Source organism: Geospiza fortis, unplaced genomic scaffold, assembly GCF_000277835.1.
Source record: "Geospiza fortis unplaced genomic scaffold, GeoFor_1.0 scaffold130, whole genome shotgun sequence".
Lineage (NCBI taxonomy): Eukaryota > Metazoa > Chordata > Aves > Passeriformes > Thraupidae > Geospiza > Geospiza fortis.
In genome coordinates, this window is record NW_005054300.1 from 4,141,261 (window position 1) to 4,161,783 (window position 20,523).

Sequence of the window (20,523 nt, forward strand, 5' to 3'; positions counted from 1 at the left end):
TCAAACTGCAAAGGGATCTTTTTCCTCCCATTAGGCAGAATGTGATTAATTTCCCATGTGGAAAATTGTTCAAGACAGAAGTGCTCGTAAATTATGGCTTAAGAGATCCTATTACTTCCAGATCCATCAAAACCTACCATGCCTCCCAAAATAGCAATAAGAAGATAATTATATTAACAGCCTTTCTTGTTATTTGATGTATGACTGATATAGGCTGTAAGGTTATTTTCTGCCAGTTTGGAGTCCTCATTTAATGCTTTGGCATTGTGGACATTAACAACAATCCTTGGTGTCTGACATTTGAAAAAAAAAATTACAGAAGAGTTTTTAAAATAGGGGATTGAAAGCTAACAGGTGTCAATGAGCCTGCATTTTAAAACAATGCATCCTCTGAGGGTGAGGACTTAAAAACTTCCTATCTGAAAAGATACATTGATTTACTGGCAGGGATTCTTGAATGATTTGGTCTAGGAGGTGCTAGCGACATAAGTAACTTGGCTGATCATGAAACTCACTTAGGATACTCGAATTTGGAGCTGACTGAAAAACAGTGGGGGAGGATCTCATAATATATATGGTAAAAAGGCAGTTTGGTGGTGGTAAGCACAAAGCAGCGGAGAGACTGGGGAGAGAAGAACCATTGCAATCTAGGAAGGAGATTTCTGTAGCTCTGAGGGGGTTTCCCTGAAAACTGCAGCTTAACAGTCAGCAGCAGTCAGAAAGCCAAAGGTGGTGTTAAAAAGAATTAGGCAAAGAATGGGGAACAAAACCCAGAGCTTCAGTTGTGAAAATCCAAGATTTCCCCACGTTGTGAATGCTGTATGCAGGTCTGTGTTGCCTCTCAGAAAATGTACATAATAAAGTAAGGTGCTGAGAAGAATGGCAGAGGTGATTACAGAGGGGAATTGGCTTTTGTAGAATAGGAGTAAATAGACTAAAAGTCTTCAGTCTTGAACAATGTGATGGTGGGGATAGAGTAGAAGTTTGTAAAATCACCAAAAATTTGGGAGTGAGGAAAACATGATTAATTTTATTTCTCAGAATGCAAAAACCAGGTGCAGCCTTTGATATCTGAAAAGCAAACTTAAAGTGAACAAAAGGAAGTATGAAATCACAAGCTATGTGATTAAATTATGAAATTCATTTCCAGAGGACTCTACAGGGACCACAAGATCTGTAGGTTCAACAATGCACTAGGGCAGTTTCTGTAGGATGAAGCCAACATTGTTTGCTAAAAGTTCTTTTCTAATTGCCAAAATGTCTGAGCTCTGCTGTGCAGGAATAGGAAGTGTGTATAAGGTGAAGGATCCCATTACATGTACCCTGTTTTTGCCTGTCTTCTACTGTCCAGTCTTGTAGAGAGGGAGCTGGATTACAAAGATCTTTGTCCCAACCAAATGCAGCACTCCTACACCTCTGCAACAAAGTGGATTAAATCCTCCATCCCTTTTTCGTGTGTAATAACCACTAGTGGAGCTGCATTCTTGAACTGAGCTGAACACATAGATAGTGATCCTCCATCTAGAGCTGGAGGAGATGGCATCTGTCCATTCTTGACCTTCTACTGGGAGACCACAAGTCTGCAGGCTGGACCACCTCAGAGGGGTTACCTGAGGCGCCCAATAGTGTGACTTTGTAACTCCATCCAGACCTGAATACCACTGCACACCAGGACACAAAGGCAGACAGCATTTGGGGAGCTGCCATTCCTGTGTGGTGGCACAGGGAGAGAAAGACAGGTTTGTTTGTGGGGTGGATTTTGTTAGCAGCCAGTCGCATTTGGCGGCTCAGTGTCTCTGTGGCTTCAAATGCAATTAATCAGGGCCCAAAAGGGTAATTACCAGTTCACATTCCTAATTCAGATTTCTGTGCCTATTCATGTTAGTGTTTTTGCTTTAATTTAGCAATAAAGTTAGAGTTGTTTTCCTGTTTTCATGCTGCTGGCCAAGTGATCCTCATTAAAAAAAAAAGCAAAACATTAGTTTCCAGTCCACCTTTTTTTCTTCTCCCTGGGAAATGAGAAGCCCATATTAACTGTGAAAGGGAAACAAAAGTGTGCATGGTCTTAGGGTCCTGGTGTCACCTTGGCTGAAGACACTTTTCCTTTCATGGGGTGAGTAATTGCTCAGAGCATTAATCTCTGAAAGAGGCTTTTTATTCTGCAGTGGGCAAAGCTGCTGACATCTGACAGTGCTTTTTCCTCCTTTCATCACACATAAGCACCTTGCTGAACCCAGGAGAAGGCAGCCAGGGAAAGCTGGGGTTGCTCAGCATCCTGAGGTGCAGGGCAGCAGCTCTGTCCTCTTGCAGCCTTAACACTGCATTTTCTTGCACGTGGAGGAACTGAGAGGAATTTTTCAGATTGTCCTCCACTGTCTTCTGGCAGCAGCAGGCACTGCTGGTGCCAAGTCACACTTGAGCGTAGTTTGCATTAAGTGGCCTGAGCTGGGAGCAGCTGACGTGCTCACTCACGGAGGAGCTGGCTGTGAAGGAGGCTGGTTATCAGATAAGTAATTATAAAATCATTTCCCTGTTCCTGTGCATCAGCTGAGCTGTGATAAGTGCTGGTGGGAGCTCTCAGAGTCGTGCAGCCAAGCTGGAGCAGCGTGAGTGAGCTTTGCTGTCCCTAGGAGACCAGGTGACCAACTCTGGCTCGTGTTGGTGCAGGCCATGTGCCACATGGACCATTGTGTCCCCTGCCTTCCCCAGGAGTGGGTTACCCTGCATGCATCAGCGGGGAGGCCTGGGCTGTAGGGGTGGCTTCGTGGTCAGGAGGTGCTGCTGGGTGGCCTGGCCACGGTCCTGACCCAAAGGCTGTTCCATCAGGCAGTGTGATGGGGTGGGCTGACCTTGGCTGGACATCAGGAGCCCATAAAGCTGCTGTATCACTCTCCTTCTCAGCAGGACAGGCAGGGGGGAAATAAGATGGGAAAAAACAACTTGTGGGTCAAGATAAAGGCAGTTTGATAAAGTGAAAGCAAAGGTCACAAGTGGAAGCAAAGGAAAATGAAAGATTTATTCTTTACTTCCCATCAGCAGGCCATGTCTGGCCGCTTCCCTGCAAGTGGAGCTTCATTATGTGTAATGGTTACTCTGGAAGACAAGTGTCATAAATAATGAATGCCCCTCCTTTCTCCTTCTTTCTCTCAGCTCTGACTGCTGAGTTGATGTAGTACAGTTTGGAATATCCCTTTGGTTAGTTTGGGTCAGCTGTCCTGGCTATGTCCTCTCCCAAGATTTTGCCCACCCCAGCCTCCTGATGGTGGTGATGGCAATGCTGGACAGCTGTGAGGCTGTGTGAGCACTGCTTCTGCAGCACCAAAATACTGGGGTATTATCAACACCTTCTAGCTGCAGATACAAAGCACAGCACCGTGCTCTGCTGCTATGGGAAAATCATCTCCATCTTAGCCAGATCCAATCAATACCTGTGGGCACAAGTCCCAGGTGGCTTATTGCACTGCAGGGCAAGGGGTGTAGGTCTGGCTTTGAAGATGGCACAGGTTGGTGCAAAGAAGACTGCACCTTTGCAGTCAGAGCCCCAGTGTGTGCCCATTTCCCTTCTCCTGAAGCACAGAAACTGGTCATCCCTGCTTTAAAGTGCATGCTTGTGAGCTTTTGAAGCAGCAATAGCTTTATCAGGGATCAGAGCAGGCAGAGAGGAAATCCCTACCAGAGATTGCCTTAATAACACTTAAAAGCAAGATATATTGAAGAGATGTGTCTGGAACGAGAGGATGATGTCTGTGGTTTGAGATGGTGTCTTGCTTGGTCTGTGATGAGCTTCTTGACTCAGGGGCCAACCAGTTTTGGTCTGGTTGTTGTTCAGGAGCTTCTTCTGTACCTGCTGTCATCTAGGGAAAATTCAGCTTAAAACCAGTCAGCAGTTTCACCTGGAGGACTCAAGGAGAGCACTTTGATTTAGGAAACAGGAATAGTGCTCTGTTTTGTGAAGCATCAGGGTTTCATTTCTTACTACAGCTCTCTGAAATCCTAGCTGGTGAGTTCCAGCCTCTGACTAGCACAGACACCTAGTTTGTTTGCTGCCATATTGTTTCTTTGTTTAATTTCTGTGTTAATTTATGCCTTCCACATACCCCAGCTGCTCTGTGGAGCACTGTCCCTGCCAATCTGACTGCTGAATTTCACCTCCTACAATATGGAACATGTGTAAACTGGCAGCTGACTTAATCAAAGTCTTCCACTGGAAAGAGTTTTGCCTCTTTCGTGGCAGAAGTTTAGAATTTGTTTTCAATTAAAATAAATGAACAGGAAGATTTTTCTGGTCCTAGATAGCAAGGTAAGTGTATTTTCGTGCTACATGTGATCAGCAGAGGCATCTAGGGACTGGCTCTATGGCTTTCATTAGTGTGTGCTCGTTTTGTGACCTTGTGCAGCCACGTTTGCATCCCTACCCCTCAATTTGCAGTGCTCCTGTAAGAACACACGCTGTGGCACCGCGTTATTGCATGGCCAAGCTCCCTGTAATAATAACTTTGATCTACGTGGTATGAGTGGAAATATTATTTTATTCACAGCTCCAGTTCTCAACCAGCTTAAGGGTGGAGCCTCCCAAGCACTGTTATTGCCCACCACGCCAGAGGATGTGGCTGGGCCCTTACTGTGCTTTTCCAGGGTAGTTTGGCAGGGGTGTGGTGCACATCCATCTCCCTGCAGTGACCCTGCTGCAGGGTCTCTTATCCCAGTGGATGTAGCCCCAAGGCTCCCTGCTGGCAAGGCTGGTGCTGGCCCAGGGCCTCTGAGGTAGTGTCTCAGGCTTAGTGTCACACCAGCTCCTGCATGAATGACAGGTCTCACAAGACAGTGTAAATGTTTTAATAGGCTCTGTTCCTTAAGGCTCCTGCTTTAAAAGACTGAGGAGGGTCCATACCACTTTCCTGAGGGTCCATACCACTCAGTGTCAGTAGGAAGACACCTGGTGACTTTACCAGACCCCAGTGAGCAATGTGGTACTTGATGTGGGTTTGGAAAGAGCAGAGGAAGAGTTTTGTTAGTGTAGCTGCAGGGACAGGGTCTTGCCCTTTAGGAAGAGTATTTTTTATGGTTAAGGTGGCACAAAGGCATTTGAGAGGCTCTCTCTTTGTCCTACTCAGGAGTCAGGCACTGAAGTAGCTCAGATGAAACAACCATTTTCACCAGCAAATACCTAATACCCACAGGAACTGCTCCTTCCCAAAATTGTTGGGCCAACGTGTAGCGATCCACATCATTGCAACACTGCCCAGGGAGTGAAAGGTACCCTGGAACATAGCTCTGCAGACTGTAGAGCCCTAACGATTTGGAAATCACAGGTTAGGAGCCACTAACTACCTTGGGGAGGGCAGGACAGTGGCGCCAGCTGATACAGAAGGAAAACCAAGTGTTTCAGCAATGAGATGTAGTGCTTGATGTTTCTCTGTTTCTCAGTTTGGTGCAGGGTCCAGATAGTCTGATCACTATTTAAGCCTTGGTGGTTTTGCACATTAAATTTGCAAAACTTGGTCCTGGATATTTGGAAAGGGATCTTTTTGGAGGATGTTAAACAAAATGCAACAAAGAGTGCAGTGGATGTGATTCTTGTGATTCTTATCTTAGGGAGAAGCATGCAGAGGTAAGGATGATGCTTTAGATCTACATAGGCTTTCCTGGTTTTCTGTGCTTTTTGCTCCCAGCATAGCAAAGGTTATGCAAAGAGCAGGATGCTCCTGCATCCTCTGTATGAGAAAGCCCTGCTGTTTCCTAAGGCATCATTTCTCAGGTGTTTTGAAAGTCTGACCCTCTTCGGGCTCCTTGTCTCTATGGGACTGGGAATTATCATGGTGTTGGTTCCTCCAGGTGAGGGTGTGCTAGTTGCTGGCTGCAGGTGTGAACGCACTCCTCCCTCTGCCCTCAGACACGCTGACTGCTTTCTGCAATTAGGAGCTCCTGGCTGTTTGCAGGATAATGTAGCTCTTACAACCGGCAATTACACGCCAGTTCACTTTCCCCCTTGGAGAAACTGAGCTGTGTAGTTTGAGGAGGCACCAATTTCACTGCAGAAATTGAAGACCTGACCCACAGAATCAACACTTCCAACATTTTATGACCACCCACAGACTGGGAAGTTCAGTTTTAAGGATTCTGGGGACTTGTGCTTATACTGAGATCATCTTGTGTGGGGTAGATGCTTTACTTTGCTGTGCTCTGGTGGTAAAGTTGTTTTAAGTGAAGTGCTGATGGATTTCTGTGTTTGCTGGTGCTCACAGACCAATGCACAGGGATCTGCCCCACAGTGAAAAAATTGAAAGGATAATTTTGTGCAACTTCTGCCTGCCCTTTCCAGACCAAACTCTCTATCATTTGCCTACACTGTGATTCCTGCTTTGCTTTGGAGAGGTGAGAGATTTGCAACTGGGACATCTGAAGAAGAGATTATGGCAGCAATGGGTTGTTTGGGTGATAGCAGCAGGACACAGAGCAATGTGAAGTAGCTCTTGGCCTATGCAAAATATTCTACAAACATAGCTTGAGATTTGCACCCCATGGCCCCTGTCTGTCACTCCTGAATTTCGCTGTCAGTGCTCGTGGCTTTTCTCCTTCCAGCTGTGCCTGATGCTTCAATTCACAAACTGTGTACTAGCAAAGCTGCTCTGGAGCTGATGCTGTTGTCCCTGGAGGACAATCTAGCCCTGCCACTTGCCTGTCTTTGGTTCCCCTTTCTAATTATTCACGTAAGGGCATATTCTGCTTATCACTTCTAGTGGAGGAAGATTTCCTGATGATACTCTTTTATACAAGCCATCTTACTTCCCATGCTTTATTGCTTCTCAGTGATTTTCTTTAGCATTGCAGCTTATGCACATTAAAAACAGGATCCAAGGGCAGGAGGACACTGTCCCCACCATCCCCCACATCTTAGGGCAATATTGTTATTGCTTGTGTGGCTTTCCTGGCTGCCCCATCTGTCTCCATCACCTCTTGTCACCCTCCATGGTAATTCCAGCTGATTAGCAAAGGCCTTTATCAGCTGAGGCTCTTTGGCAAGACAAGTTCAGCCAACAGTTCTGACTCTGTCACGAGTTTCTACTTATTAAAAAAGTCCTTCCCCCTCCCACCGGTGGAAACACTATGAATCATTTCCCTCCCCTTTCTTTGTCAGGAGCAAATGCCATCAGTGTTAGGACCCTGGCATTGACTTTCCGACTCCAGGAAATCATGGGTGAAACAATCCATGGAAACTGGAATCCCCATTTAAAAGTAAGATACTATTTTGTAAGGAACACACCTCCCTTCTGGCTGCTATCAGATTGCCATCTGATTGACAATCACATGTAATTCCATGAGAATAATAATTTTTTGTTCTATTCCATATCATTGTGCTGTTGATTTGTCTGTTTTACAGTGCAAGGTGGCAGTGCATGTTTAAATGCCCCATTTGGGAGATAGATTGTGTGTCAGGTGCCTGAGAGTTTGGGCAGGACCCTGAGGTGGATGTCACAGCTTAAATGGGTTGAGGGGAATTTGTGTCATATTTGATTGCAGGCCTGTGCTTATTTGATGTATAAAAATAATTCAAACAGCCATGTGTAAGAATTAGAAACCTTCATAAAAAATACTTGAACAGCAAAATAGTTTTAGTTACACTGGAAGGAACTTCTTAGCTCAAAAGGAGAACCTGTAACTGCACGAGGGCTAAATTCTTTATTTTTGTTTACTGATACAACTGATGCAGTGTAACTGCAAGAAGAGTCTGACCTCATCTCCCAGATACCTCTGAGAAGTTGATCTTGGGTTAAACATGTTGCTTGGCAATACATCCAGACCTGGTACCTCCCAGCTTTTCAGGTAAAAAAGGCAGAGAATCAACAGCCCAGTAACAAGAAGAGCATGAAGAGGCAGGAGCAGGAGCTCTTTCCTGCTCCTGGGAGAGAGAACTGACAGAACCTCTCCAGCTGGAGCTTCTGTAGTCAGCACATGTCTCTTTTAAACATAAATCAGATGAGACATTAGAGTACTTTTAGTGCTCCCATTAGTCTTCAGGCTGTCCACTGTAGAATATTTATCATATGGCTTGCTTCACGTGCTGCATTCTGAAGTGTAGTGTTCTGAAGTGTGGTGATGGTGCTTGAAATTCAAGATTAAATGTCAGTATGCATTTGTCCACCGTCCCTTTGATAGTGTCTTTGGTCTCTTCTTAGTCTCTGGCAGAGGCTCTTTGCATCAAACAATTGGTGTCCTTAGGCCAATCCATCACCCAGACATACCTGGAAATGGGACTTGAGCTCAGCAATCAGACAGTAAGACCAAGAGATGAATCTGTTCTCTGTCAGATTTGGAAGGGAGCTAAAAACAATTTTCCTGCTCCTTGTTGGCTGTGCAGCAGCTGCCTCTCACTGTTGGCTCCAAGGGAGCAGCAGGGCTGGCAGCTCCTCACTGAGCCACTGCCACAAAGGTGGGAAGGTCACCAAGGCATCCCTAGAAGGTCTCAAGGCCTGGATATGCAGCACCTCTCCTTGCAAGTGGAAGATTTGTTTTAGACACTGTCTGAGAGCTTACAAATCCCCAGTCAAGGGCAGTGGCATCTGCTGTGCTTGTAGGGACTGTGTACCATATGTCCCCCTTCTAGATGAGGAAAGACAGGGTTCTCCTGCTAGGCATCCCCTCAGTGACTTGTGCTGTTTCTTTGCTGGTGGTGCCTGGTGCTGTCCTGCCTCAAGACCATGCTCCACAGTGTCACCAAGCCCCACAGGAGCTGGGCTTCTTCCCTGCACAAACCACATCCTTGGCTATTACAAACCATTAGGCTGTGGACCCTTCTGGCGTACTCAGCACAGGTCTGTGGGCTAATGGGAGCACCAGAGTGTTTGGATGCATTTCAACCAGTTTGTTCGTGGGGCTTGTGTTAAAAGTCTATGTTACTCCAAGTATGAGGTGATGCAGGAATAAAGTGATATTCTGAGGATACTTTTAAGTTTCCAGAATCAGCAGCTGCCAGATAGACAATCTCCTGCATAGCTTTATTATTCCCACTTTGTGCACCCACTGTGTATAAAGGAGGAAACTTAGGTCTTATGAGAGAAGAGGTGTGTGGTCGTGAAATTAAATACTGCATATATATATATATATATATATACACACACACAGGGATGAAGGGATGACTTAAGATGTCCTCTACTATGTTAAACCTGATGCTTTGCCTCTTATCCATATTAATTTCCTAGGAATAATATTTTCTTTAAAGAAAAAATGATAAAAATAAATAGTTATCCTGCATTAGCAGAAGGGCTGGAGCCCTGTCTTTCCCACGTTTCTCTTTCCAGTTGCTGCTGCCTTCAGAGCCCTTCCTAACATGTGCCAGACCTCCCTTGGCCCTGTCCAAACCTGGCACATCAATGAATGAAATATTTGCATGAGGCAGTGTCATCTCATGTAACCTTTGACTTCCCATCTGAATGGAGACAGACTTCCTGTTCACTTCCTAGCTGGGCTGCAGCATGCTGAAAAGCCACTCATCCTTCTGTCAAATGGGGCTGTAGTGCCTGAGGAGGCTTAAAACTGAGGAGGCTTGTTTTTTTTTTTGCAAGATTCAGGAGGGGGAAAGCAGCGCTCTATGTACTCACAGAGAAGAGATCCCTTCCTTATATTCCCAGAGGAAAAGCCAAGTGGCGCATAAACCACTACTCCACCCTCACCAGGAAATTGTCTGGGCTGTTCTGCATTTACCAGCCACCCTGGAACTTTCCCACTTGATGTTGGTGCTGGGCAAAAATGCTCCCTACCAGTGCTGTCCAGAGGGCTCCTCGCTGGCTGGTGTGCTCCTGCTGCCCAGCTCTCTGCCTTCCCTGGATTTATGGTGACCCTATCTTCCTTGTTAGGCAAAGCTTTCCATTGAGGGGATCTGCACTCACTTGGAGAAGGTAAAGAGTGTACAACATGGGTCTCACACTCCCTTTCTTTTCCAGTCCTGTGAGACCTCCCTTGCTTTCAGAGGAAGACCAGGAGAAAAGGGGGAGCTGGAGAGAGCAGCAGTAACTGGCACTGGGTCTGCCACCAGTTCCTGCTGGTTGGTTGTGGTGGCTTTGACCCTTTATCCGCCTGGTCTGTCTTCCCAGACAAGGGAAGATGCTGGGCGCTTGGGAAGCTGTCCCTCCTTAGGTGACTCTGTCAATGAGACTTCTCTGCCTAAAGACCTCCAGAATTTGTGAGGGGGTCCCCTCATTGCTGCCCATCAGAACTGCATATGTTTGCAGAGTGTCCTTGTTTTTCTTCTTGTTTTTTCTTTGTTGACCGCCACTCCATGTTGCTCTAAAATACCCAGTCTTCTCCAGATCTCAGCTTTGAATGCCATACTGGACTGGGCAGCTACAGATCTTCCCCACTGGCCTCGTCAAGCCTTTTCCAGTTTCTAGTAGTAGAAGGAAAATCTTCCTTTTGCTGATGGGATTAAAATGGAAGCACCTTCTGGGGTTTGCTTTGTCCTAACACCACAGTCGCCCTGATATTTTCCATCTCCATTTAAGGACTGAATTAAGATTCATCATATCCTGGGGTCGTTTTGTTTTTGTACACTGTTTAATATAACATTCTTTATTATTACTTTTAGAAAAGCTGAGTTGCATTTACAGGAGATCTTTCATGTGTTTAAATCTTTGGTTCCTTTATGTTTTTATATGATCACCCGTTCAACTTTCAACTCATGGCTTGAACTGAAAACAGGAAAGCCAGAAAGTGAGAATGTTTCCAAAATGTCGTTTTCTCTTTGCAGTATATTTATAAAAGTTGCAAAAAAAATACCAAGGTCTCCCACACCAGCATTTCTGGAGCACTGAGAAAGGAACTATTCCTTTCTCTATAGCTACCCCTACTTCTTTCTGCCCCCAAAAAGCAGTTTATTGCTGTTATGCAGTATAAGTGTGATCCTCAAGGCAGATAATTCTCATCATTTACCAGACAGAGAAGCAGGAAATAAAGAATCTTTCAGTGTGTCCAATGTGGGTCAGTGCAGGAGGGTGGAAGGGTCACTTTCCTTCTCCAGCTGCTTCTGACTAAATTGCTCAAGCTGATGCAATTTGACTAAATTGCTCGAGATGATGCAATGTCTCAGACACCCATTGAAGATTTCCCAGTGACCACAAGGCATCACATCCTACAGGGATGGCTCAACATCAGCATAGTAATGAGATAACCACAGGGAACCCAGAGAGAGAAACTGATGGCACCAGGAAATGGCTTTACCTCACAGCACAAACTGTTTTGTTGCCAGAACTGGGGATAAAGATAAACCACTTTCCCCTGTCTGAAACAAAAGGCTTTAACACCTTCCAGATTAGCAGCTATGGAGGAAAAGGCAACCAAAAGGGACAGTGTCTGGGGGAGGCTTCGAGCCTGTGCTACTGGTCTGTCAGAGGCTGCCATTTCATTAACCTCTCAGATTGTGCAATCAGATGAAGTCAAAGCCACATATTCAGATTTTGGATGTGATTTGATTTCTTAGTCCAGTTTCTTATCTCACAGTCTATGGATGAGTATCTTATTTGCCTGTTGGTAGAAGTTTGGAGCAGGGTGTAGTATAGATGTGGTTTTTTTATAGATATTTCATGGACTAAATAATGCTGGCAGATACTGTTTTCTTCTACCACAAGGAGAACATACAATTTATTCTTGTCTGATTATATTAAAAGAAACACAGCACAAAAGGAAAAGGGAAGAAAACCACCAAAAAAAGATATGAAGATATAATCCCTTCTAGCCAAAAAAATACCAACTCTATGACATCCTCGTGTGTGGGGAAACTCAGTTCCTAGATTATTTTGATAAACTTTGTTACAATCAGTTTCACACAAAACCCGGTTGTTTATTTAATCTTAACTGCTTGCAGAAATGTCATCCAGTAAGGACATGGAGATTATTATTTTTCTTTTAGTTTAAAAAAAATAGTTTGTTTATTTTTCTTCTGTTGTTTGGTTTCTCCATGTAGATTTATAAGGGCTCTGTCGCCAACAGTCTTGTATTTGCTTGTGAGCTGGGTGTGTGGTTTGTCTGCCTGGAAGGGCAGGAGCATCCACAGTGGGAGGCAGCTGAGTGGGGAGCAGATGGAGCCCCTGATGCTTCCTGCACAGCCAGCGTGGCCATGCCAAAGTGACCCTCAGTTGGGAGCTAGTCATAACATAGTGTCAGTCCATTTCAGGGTAGTGCCATCACTACGAGGGGACCAAAACCTTTTGTGTTACCTGCAGGGTGAAATCAGAGCCCCAAGCTCTGTCCCATAAGTCCCTGGGTCCCCTTTGGAAGCTTACACAGGCAGGACTGTGGTGGCTGTCATCCCGGTTTCATGCTGACAGCCATGGCTGGAGCCAGGGATGAAGCTCTCTCTGCTTGGTGCTGCTGTGCTGTCCCACATGGCGGTGATGCCCCTAACCCTCCCCTTTCATGTGTTCTCTCCTCAGGCAAGATCCTGTTCCGGAGGAGCCATGTCCGAGACGTAGCAGTGAAGAGGCTGAAGCCCATCGATGAGTACTGCAGGGTAAGGCTCTGGGGAGCACAGCCCTCCTGCCTGGGGGCTCAGGGCACCACCAGCACTGGCATTTCCCTGCTGGAGAAAGGAATGGATGTCTCAGAGTGCTGACATCCATCGCAGGGAAGGCTGGTCCTTCCCAAACACCACCCAGACTAACAGGGCAGGTGGAACCAGGCTGCTGTTTGCTCCCAGGGTCCTCACAGCATTTTCCCTGGCAAACTTAATGTACTGGTTTGATGCCTCGTTTACTCAGTAAAGCTCTAAGCCTCGCCTGCCCTAAATGTGAATTTTTTTTCTGCATCAGCCTTGATGATTCAGGAGTTGAGCAGGCAGAGTAGCACAACTAAGGTGGTGTTTTCTGCTGTTTTCTGCCTGTCTGTCCCCTGGTGCCACATGAGGGACAGTGGTGGCTGGTGCAGCACTGAGGGTGGACCTGTGTCTTCCAGGAATGCTTCTCCTCATGAGTGAAAGCCTGGAAATTTATTGCTGGACAGAAAAGCTTGACTCTGTTGAGAAGAATATTAAGCCACCTAATCTTTTCTTTCTAAACTAGAGTTTATGATTTGATGATAATTAATTCTCTGTCAGTAGAATAAAAGTCGTTTGCTTAGGCAAGTTCTACTTGCTTAGGCAAGTAGGATTCCCAGTTTCTGCAGAGGTATCGAGTCCGTCAGCACATTATTTAAACCCCAGACTTCCTCTCTTATTTCCCTTGAGGTTTTCTTTCCATTTTTAGAAAGTCAGAGGAGCAGGTGGAGGGGGGAAAAAGCATTCCCAAGAACTTCTGCAGTCAGACATTTGCTCATCCAAAATTGGAAGCAGATTGCCAAAGTGCCTGAGGCTGCTGGGGGTGGTGGTGGTGGTGAAACCCATGCCATCTGCACCCCCAGGGTGAGGAAGCTGCAATTAAAGTCTTCTCTCATGAGATCAGGCTTTCTTGTGTGACAATTAGTGTACTGTCTTCCTGCTGGCAGCCAAATGGCTCTTTCTGAAATATGTAGGGTCTCAGTGGGTCCCCAGCCGCCCTCCTTCAGACAGGAACTGCCGGCGACAGGAGCAGCGAGGCCGGCTGATGTCAGGGTTCACCCGGCAGATGCTGGTGGGGAAAGCAGGGACTTTGTCACCCAGCAGTGAAAGCAGTGACCAGGGGCAGCTGGTTCTCTGGGACCCCATTGTCTGTGTCCCAGACAGACCTGACCTGACCCAGCCAGGCCTGCTGGGGCTCCACTGGTCATGGCCAAGGGGTGTGTTGTGGCTGACGGCACATTCATTGACACTGTGATGCTGTGATTCCTGCTCTCCTCATTTCCTTTTTTCTCTCTTGGAGAAGTCTGGCTCAGGTCATAGAATCATAGAATGGTTCCACTTTGGTTCAGATCTGCTGCTACTGCTCAGACATGGTTGGATATGTCCCTGAAGCCAATCTGTTTACTTAATCCATGTATTGATAGATGCTGCTTTTGTGAACAGAGACCCTGCAGTGTTGGATTAGCCCAGTTTCCCCCAGCCCTGTGTTTCCTGTCTCCAGTAGCAGAATATTATTCCAGTGGTCTCTGGCACATATGTTTCTTGTACTTGATGTAGTGTCTTTTTGTTTAGTTTGCAGTTTAGTGAAATTTGTATTTAATTTGCCTCTGTACCCATTTCCTGCTTTTCTACCCTTCTCCAGTGGATGTTTTGACTCTTTAGAGAGTTATATGGAACTGTAGAGCAAGAGCATAATTTTGACTAGTTCAGTCCTACTTCTATAAGAGTTCAAAGCTTATGTCCATATTAAACCTCAAATGGGTAGGCTGACAAATTTGAAAAAATTAGAGTATTCTGCTGGAATGATGTGGGTGAATCTGGTGGAATAAAATGAATAAACAAAACAATAGACCTCTGTCCCCTGGAATCTGTGTGGCAGCAGAGGGGGAGGCAGTTTCAAATGCAAAATCCATGGTTTGTTTTTTTTTTTGCAAGATAAGAGTTCTCCATCCATTTCACCTGTCCTGGAAAGCTGAAGCACAAATGGGGGATGCAAGTATTTGACCATTTGTTGTCTTGTTTTTGCAGACTGTCTGTCAGTGTGGAAATTTGCATGGCTGAGGAGCAGGTCTTACTCCTGCTGTGTGGAAGTGTTTGTGGTTTCTGTGCCAGGAACAGCCAGAGGCTGTCTTAGAGTTTGGGGGGACACTTGGCAGTAAGGGGAGGTCTGCAGAAGATTCTGTATCAGGGGCATGATCCCTCTGGACCCTACAGCTTCCGTCTCTGTACTCCTCATGCCTGGGTTATTCCCAGTGCATTGTAGCAGCTTAGAGAAATGCCATCACAGAGGTAACTAGGCCAGTGGTTTTGCTAAGGCTGCAAGAAACTTAGAAGTTGCAATGAAAATGAGAGGAGTGGGATACATGGGAAGATTTCCAGGAGTTTTCTCATCTGTAAACATGAAAGTGCAGAGTCTGGATGTCCTTCCTGGTAACCTGAGTGAGTTACCAAACAAACTGTGTTTTGCCAGTACATGTGTGCTGCCCACTGGAATTAGTCCCTCTGGATGATTTCCCTCTTTACTGTAGGCTTGGAATTAGTTTAGTGTGATTTAAGGTCTTCTGGGCTCATTGGGCCCGATTTTCTAAATTTGTTTAGGAATTTTTGCCAATGTGGAAGAAAGAGCAACTTCATAGAGCTCCCTTCCCGAGGGGCATTTTATTTATGAGGCTTTTGATCTCTCAAACACACCTCTGGTGTGTGTTTGTCCAGCGTGTACCATCCTGTCTTCAAGAAAGACTTTTCAGGTCAGTGGTTCACAAAACCATTGCTCTGTCCTTTCACGGCCCTCTGGGAAGAATTGGGCCAGAATTTGCTGACTTCCATATTTGTGTGTGCTGATCCTAATTGAGGGAAGCATCTTTGTGCAGGGGAGACCTTAAGATGTAACATCCCATTGTCATAAACACTAACCTGGATTTGTCACACGCCTTCATGCTGTCCCATAAAGATGGATATGGTTTTAAGTAGAAGCTTAGGAGCTTTTCTGTAGTGAGGCTTGAGTATCCAAATGGGCACCACCTTAATATAAATTAAATGAGCAAGTCACATCAGAGCCAAGAAGTACTTTTATTAATGTCATTCTTTTATTAATGTTCACTATTTGAGAGACCATACTTCACAAACATAATTACCTCCCTCTTGGTCTCTCAGTCCTGCCTCTCTTTCAAGGTTTAATCCTTGAACCTGTCAAGACAGGTACACAGACATTTCTCTCTCTATCTGTTGTACAACTAAGCTAGCTTGATTGAAGATGGAATAGTAGTCCTGGTCAAGAATGGGAGTTTAACTGAAATACTTTCAAAATTTATCTGTTGTTAGTGAAATACTTCTAACTGAAATACTTTCAAAATTTATCTGTTGTTAGTGAAATACTTTCAAACTTGATCTGACATTTTTAATCCATGTTTCAGAATCCCAGTGCATTTAGACTGGCTGCAGTAATGAGAGTCAATTTTTTGCAACACTCCTCTCAGCACCTGGAGCAGAGCCTTGCTTTCCATTGTGTTATGGTGCTTCCATGCCAGAGGCTCTTACAGTGTTCCAGTTACTTCCAGAACTGCACCCTCTTTCCTCCTTTTCTCAGCTCTTTATTTATTCCCACTTCTTCTTCAGTCTGAACCACCACCATTCATTCTTCATTTACTTCTCTGCCTGCCTGTCAGTGTTTGCCATCCACCACTTCAGTGCTTTAGTTCAAGCTTGAGGTTCTCAGTCAAACAGAAAGTGTTTTCACATAGATGAAACAATTTATTTCTTTGTTCTCAGAAATTATCTATTTTAATTGCACCTTCCCCCTTGCTGGGCTCATGGCCATTCCCAAACATCTGGCTGTAGTGACTAATGTAAATGAAAATTATAAACAATTAGAGGAAAAGTAAGGGACTCATAACTGTGCAGTATTGTGAACTGGCACTGTGTATTTGTGTGCAGAGCTGGGAATAAACCCACTGGACATTAGGGATTTAAAAGGTGTGCATCTGAAGTGTCTCTAGAGGCTGTGTGGAGACAATCAATGATTCACCCCTTCCAGAGCCAGACACCCATGGCAGGGGGTAGACAAAGCACCCTCTGAAGATGCTGCTCTTTCTCTAGCAATGATGCAGGTTGGTAGACCAGTGTGACCAGTCTCCCATGTAAGACACATGAAGTTCAGTGGGGTGAAAACCATTCTCTGCATATACACACATGCGTGCTGTGCATCTCTGCATATACACAACTCTGCATCAGCTTTTTGTAAATGTATTTGCAAAAATGCAACCCACAGCACTCAAGGCGTCATTAGGCGTGCCTGCAGGGTTTTATACCATGTATTCCATGAAGCCTTTGAGCTGTCATACAGTCCCAGGGAGTTTCCAGTTCATGTAACCTCAAGCAGTGAACCCCTGCCTGCACTTGGTGCTCCACTGGTTTTGATTGCTGTGTGTGGCACACAGCAGCTTTCCACAGGTGGGCTGGGGCTCTGAGAGTAGCTGGCCATCCCCAGCGCACCCTGCTCACGCCCTGCCTAATGTTGCAGCTTTTCAATAGCCTTTTGAGTCACCTGCTCTGCGAGGCTGTAAGCTGTACTATAGAGCCAGACATGATTACAGGCTGGAAGGACACATGAAAGGCTATCTATCTCCTGAGGGATGTGTGAGGGCTGAGCAGTGCACGTCCTGTGCATGCCAAGCAAGGAAACTTGCTGTTACTGATAGTTCTCGATGCTTGTGCAAGGCTGAGTTCTGCTTGCTGGCTCTTTTTATCTGTTGCCTTTCCTGTGCAAGTTCCTGGATGCTTGCTGTTTGTAGCTGTGTGTGTTTACCTCTGTTTTCCATATCCCCAGAAGAATGTCACTTCCCTGTCCTTTCTCTCCTTTGTGTTCCTCTTTGTCTTTACACTTCTTCCCTTGACCCTGCAGTCTTTCCTTCAGGCTGTTGCAGCTCTGCCCTGGAACTCTCTTGCTGGAAATGCCAGAAGCTTGCATTTTCCCCTTGCAGAGTGACAGTGGTGTCTCTGATCTCCTCAGTGCACTTTTTGTTTGCTCACTAGGATCCTGTTGGCTTTGACTCGTTCATGTGAATGTTGTATATTTGCTGAAGAGACACTTGTCTCGCTAAACAGTGTCACCGCTCCCTGCTGCTATTCAAAATTTAATAGAAGGGTCCTGATTGGTTAATACCCTTGGTTGCACTTTTTTTGACCACTTCTTAGAGTTTCTTACCATTTCTTTGGGTTTTGTTCCTTAAAAAAAAAAAAAGTAAAAATTGATTGGTTCTTTACACCTGAGCTTCCCAGAAAGCATGCAATGCAAGTTACTATGGGCTGGATTACAGTCCATCTCTGTGCACAAGGCTGGAAATTGCAGCACAGGGAGATGATTCAGAAGCAGAAGAGCCAGCCCTGCCCCAGGGTGGGAAGGTGGATGGCTGGGTGTGGAAATGACTGGCTGATTTTTATCCACTCCCTGTAAAAGCCTGGAGTCAGAGAGGTGCTTTTCAGTCATCCCCCTTCAGCTCAGCAGGACCACAGTGCTTCTGGGGCTTTCCAGGCAGCCAAACACTGATTCAGGGGGTTCAGATTTCCCAAAGCTTCCCTCCATTTAGAAACAAAAATCTCCACAGCAGCTTTGCATTCCCAAAACCCACTCTGTGCTCCAGCTCAGTATTGACATCTGGAGCCTGGTTCTTGGGAAGGGTGAGCACCTGTGACCTGCAGGGAAGTGGGGACTCTTTGGGAAGGCGTCTGATGCCCGAGACCCCCGTGCTGGGTGTGACTTGGGTATTTGTGTTTCTCTAGTAATGATAGGTATCGTTTGCACTGCTTGCTCCTGCCCCATTGCCTGTGCAAGATTAAGCCCTTTGGGATTTCAAAACACACTGTAGATATTGAATATCTGAGCCTCCTAACCTTTCTGCAGATTAGGTAAGTGTTATTGCTCAGCATTGTAAGGGAGTAACTGAAGATATATCCCAGCTGAATTTGATGAAAAGCGGTTAAGTAACCTGCCCTAACCAAAAAGGGTGTGAGGAGTAGAGCCAGTGCTAAATATCAGCTCCATCCACTGTTGGTTAGACAGCATTGCTTTGCTGTCTCTTGCTTGGGGTACAGATGAATAAATGTTGTTTATGTTCTTGTTAGCCCGTGCTGGTGAGGCATGGCTCTTTCAACATGCTGTGATCATTACTATTCCTGGGCACTTCCCGACTTCCCAGTGTTATTCCTGGTTTGCCAGCTGGACGCATGTATTTATGTACAGTAGCAAAAAAGGCTGAGCTCACACCTTTGTTACACTTTTAGACAAGTTTGAACAAACAGAGGTGGAGACCAGGGCATCCTTTGTTCCTGTAAAAGTGCTTGAGCTTTCCAGCTGTTCAGTTTCATCCTGCCTTAGTGCAGCAGCCAGTGGTGCTTACCCTGGCACTTGGACCCACCAAGCTCTTGCCCAGCTTCTGCATCTGATGCTGCTTCCTTTGCAAGGCATCTTTTTCAGCTCTGTAGTGCAATTCCCCATGACCAAAGGCCAGAGCCTCATTTTTCACAGGCCTAGTGATACCAAATGGATTTTCCTAATGTTCTTATAACATCCCTTCACAAAGGAGAGGAGAGCTGAAGTGTGGAAGCATTTGACTTTGAATTTATGAACACCTCAAAACAAGACCCGATCATCTAATACTGGAGACTACAATTTCATAGCAGGCTTTTTCCAACTCTTTTCCTTCACATCCCCAAGCAAATGTGGTCTTGGAAACAAATCTGGCCACTTCTAAAGCCTGGTTAAAAACAGCTGTGATGGTAACCAACTGCCCTGTCCTGTCTTTGTGCTCTGGTTGGACCTTCTGGCGTGTCTGACCAAGATCAGTCAGATGTCTCATGGTTAATATAACCTGTTCACCTAATGCATCTTCATTTAGTTCTGGTGCCATTTTTCATCCGTCTTTCAAGATTGTTTGTCCTACTTTCAACTAGGAGAAGAGCCAGACAATCTCATTTTGTCAAACAGGTTTACAGCAACTCTAAGAAGCTTGGTCTATATTTAACCTGTGGCCTATTTTCAGCATAACTTAGCGCAGGAGGAGGTGAAGTCCAGCCTCTTTTCCTCTCCTGCTTGTCATTTCTGGAGGCAGTCTCACAGTCATGTCGCTGAGCTGCTGCCCCATCTCTGTGGGCTGGAGACAGTTCTTTAACTTCTTTTGGCACCATAAAGCTCTAGATTGTGAACAGCAAATTCATAGCATGTTTCTGCCTTGTGTGCTTGTCTTATTTTAGGTCTTGCTTTCCAGTACACTTCAACATAATGTGGTTGATGCCCAGACTGTACTTAGCTATTGCTGTATGTGACAAGTGCCATGTCCCTCTGCCAAGGAGAGTGCACAGACACTGCTAGCCAGGATGTGCTGTGCAACCTTCTTCATTCAGAAAAAGCCTCTCTGTGTTTTGGTTGGGTTTGATTTGTTTTTTTCAGACACTTAATCAAACTTCCTTTCCTGTTAATTTAGGAGGAAATTGTTGTTTGGTTTGGTTTGATTATGGGTTTTTTTTAGCAAACTCTGCTTTTTGTGTGGACAGTGCTTCATGGAAGGCTTTATGAGCGCATTAATCTGTTGTCTGAGTGGATGTTGAATTTGTGTGCATTGACATAAGATCTGTAAGCCCTAACCTGAGTGTCTGAGGTGCTGTGCAAGCCCATATCACAGACTGTCCCAGCCACAGAGCACTTATCTATGCAGTGTCATGGTTTTGCACTTATGGACCAAACTCTGCTCTTGAGCACGTGGCAAAATAAATTACATTGGCTAATTCTAAGAGCTGTTGCTTGTCTGGATTCATTGCTTCCTACCTGACATTTGCAGCCAGGGCTTGTTGTTTCCTTTCTTCTCAGGTTAGTAGCCAGGTGTGCTGCTGGTCTTCAGTATTCCTTTCCCCCTGCCAGGACTGTTTTGCCTCCTTGTGCTTGGCAGTTTAGCTGTTTGATGCCATGTTTCAAACTTGGCTTATGTCTAAGTGCTTCTCACTCTCTG

General features: G+C 45.5%; 1 protein-coding gene across 2 annotated transcripts in view; it reads left to right on the forward strand.

The window, feature by feature from the left end:
* SH3PXD2A (SH3 and PX domains 2A) overlaps positions 1–20,523 on the forward strand; it is a 191,851-nt gene that overhangs the window by 44,037 nt on the left and 127,291 nt on the right. For both annotated transcript variants that reach the window (XM_031063005.1, XM_031063009.1), the window contains one exon: positions 12,426–12,502. In XM_031063005.1, the coding sequence (XP_030918865.1) occupies positions 12,426–12,502 (77 nt within the window). The remainder of the gene's footprint in view (positions 1–12,425; positions 12,503–20,523) is intronic.